The following is a 2,077-nucleotide window of genomic DNA, read 5'->3' on the forward strand; positions in this document are numbered from 1 at the left end:
CCTACTCACGCCCCCCCGCCCCCTGCTGGGCTCACCAGGTGACCTGGCCACCCCACCCACCTGTGAGCAGCACCCTTGGGCTCCCCATGAACCACCATCCCGCCTCCTCCCTGGCCCCGCCCCCCACATCCCAGCCCAGCCCCGCGTGAGAGCGGGGGGCAGACACGTGTGCACACGTGTGAGCACCTGTGGGTGTGGCTCACCTTCATCCTCTGCTGATGGTGGTGGATCTGCCAAGCGATCTGCACGTGCACCGCACACCACTTCCCCGGCTTCTGCGACAGGACAGGCAACACACTCGGCCACCGGGCCTGCACCCCCTCACGCCCCTCACACTGTCATCCCCAACTCCTGTCGCCACAGGGTACCCTCCCGGGGGTCCCACGACACCCCCTCCTCCCAAAGAGACGTGCACACACTCACCCTGACTGCCGTCCGGTATGGGTCAGACACCTGTCATCGAGAAGGACACGTGAGGTCCAGGTTCTACAGGCAGCTGAGCCTGGGGGGCGGGCACCCCACAAGGGGGAGCTGGGCTGGCATGACGCCCCCAGGGAGGGAGAGACAGGGACCGCGGCCACCTACCCCGGGGCCCTTCTGGAGCAGGGTGTGCACAGCGCTGGCCCGGCCGGTTACCTCGATCGGGTTTGAGGTCTGCGGGGACAGGGGCAGCAGGGCGTGACACGGCTGTGAGACCCCAGGCCCCGTGTCCTCGCCCTGCCTGTGCTGTCCTGCTTGCCGACACTCAGGGAGGGGCTGGCACCTGTGCTGGCTCCCCCCCACGCCTTCTCGGGGTGTCTGCGGTGGTGAAGGGGCCTCCCGTGCTCCCACGGCGGGGCCTGGGTCTGGGTGGGGCCCCCGTGTGCTGCCCGCCCTGCCTGGCCCACACTGCCGCACTGCTCCTCCCCCCCCCCGACTCTGGGCACCCCAGCTGACGGAGTGGGGTGCACAGGGCACGGCCCTCACGGACCCTGCCAGCTGCTGTCCAGGCTGGGGCTTGGGGGCAGTCTGCATCCGGACTGAGTCCCTTCGGGAGACATTATGTCCACAGTGTCCTCCCTGAATGCTGCCACACCCCCCCCCAGGACCTTCCGTGCCCGCCCCGCCTGCCAGGAACAGCCGGTACCTTGGGCTGAAAAGCGCCCTGCAGGGACCCGAAGGGGCCCGGGTGTGGGAGCAGGGCGGGCAGTCCCGGGACGGGCGGGAAAAACTGCAAAAGAAGCAGGGAGGGTGGTCCAGGGGTGCGGAGGGGTGCGGCCCAGCCCCCCGGCCCCTGCTTCTGCCCGAGGCAGGGGGCAATGCAGACGGGGCCTCGCGGTCGCAGCCCCCCGCCCAGCAGACCTGTCGGGGGACAGAGTCGCAGGACACTCACACTGGAATGTCGGAAGTAGGGGCTGTCCAGCTTGGGCGGGTACTTGTCGAACTGGAACGGAAGGGCGGGGACAGTGAGGCCTCTCCCTGCGCCGGCGCCTGCGCGGGGCCCAGCGCTCGCCCACCCGTCGGGCCAGGCACTGGCCCGCATGGCCACCCTGCCTCCCGCGCTGGCGGCCTGCAGCCAGCTGTCCTGCGGCCCTGACCCGCCCTGCAGGGCCCAGGGTCTCTGACCGGGCACGGCCCCTCCCTGTTCTGAGGGTTTTACCACAGGAGCAAAGCACAAACTCGCCCGCCTGTGCCTTCCACTGTTCTGGCTGAGACGGGAGAGGGGGCTGCAGCCATGATGGGGGGCATGGAGCCCAGGGCTGGCCGTCATGCTGCGGGACACACCCAGGCCACCCGCAGAGCCTGGCTCACGAGACCAAGCCGCTCGGTGTGAGGAACATGGGGGGGAGTCTGGTTCCTGTGGCCACCCAGGCCCGTCTGAGCCTCCAGACCTACGTCCCACTGCCAACCCAGATGTCAAGGACCCCATGTGGGGAACTGGCCCCAAGGCCAAGTCCCACTTGTGCAGACGGTGGGCGCCCACTCGAGCCCAGGACGGGGGCCCGGGGGAGCGGGACAGGCCGCGGGCCGGTGTGGCTGCGTGCGGGCGGAGAGTGTGTGTGCCTGCGGTGGGCCGCACAGGGGCCTACGCACCGGC

The 2,077-nt window shown here is 70.1% G+C and overlaps 1 protein-coding gene across 1 annotated transcript in view; it reads right to left on the minus strand.

The window, feature by feature from the left end:
* Positions 1-2,077, minus strand: part of FBRSL1 (fibrosin like 1) — a gene marked incomplete at its 5' end in the record, with an annotated part of 71,813 nt that overhangs the window by 13,615 nt on the left and 56,121 nt on the right. Inside the window, 5 exons of the mRNA XM_006910044.1 lie at positions 204-275; positions 424-453; positions 586-654; positions 1,127-1,210; positions 1,373-1,454. Coding sequence (XP_006910106.1) covers positions 204-275; positions 424-453; positions 586-654; positions 1,127-1,210; positions 1,373-1,454 — 337 coding nt within the window. The remainder of the gene's footprint in view (positions 1-203; positions 276-423; positions 454-585; positions 655-1,126; positions 1,211-1,372; positions 1,455-2,077) is intronic.

The sequence above is a fragment of the Pteropus alecto genome, unplaced genomic scaffold (assembly GCF_000325575.1).
Source record: "Pteropus alecto unplaced genomic scaffold, ASM32557v1 scaffold213, whole genome shotgun sequence".
Taxonomy (NCBI): Eukaryota; Metazoa; Chordata; class Mammalia; order Chiroptera; family Pteropodidae; genus Pteropus; species Pteropus alecto.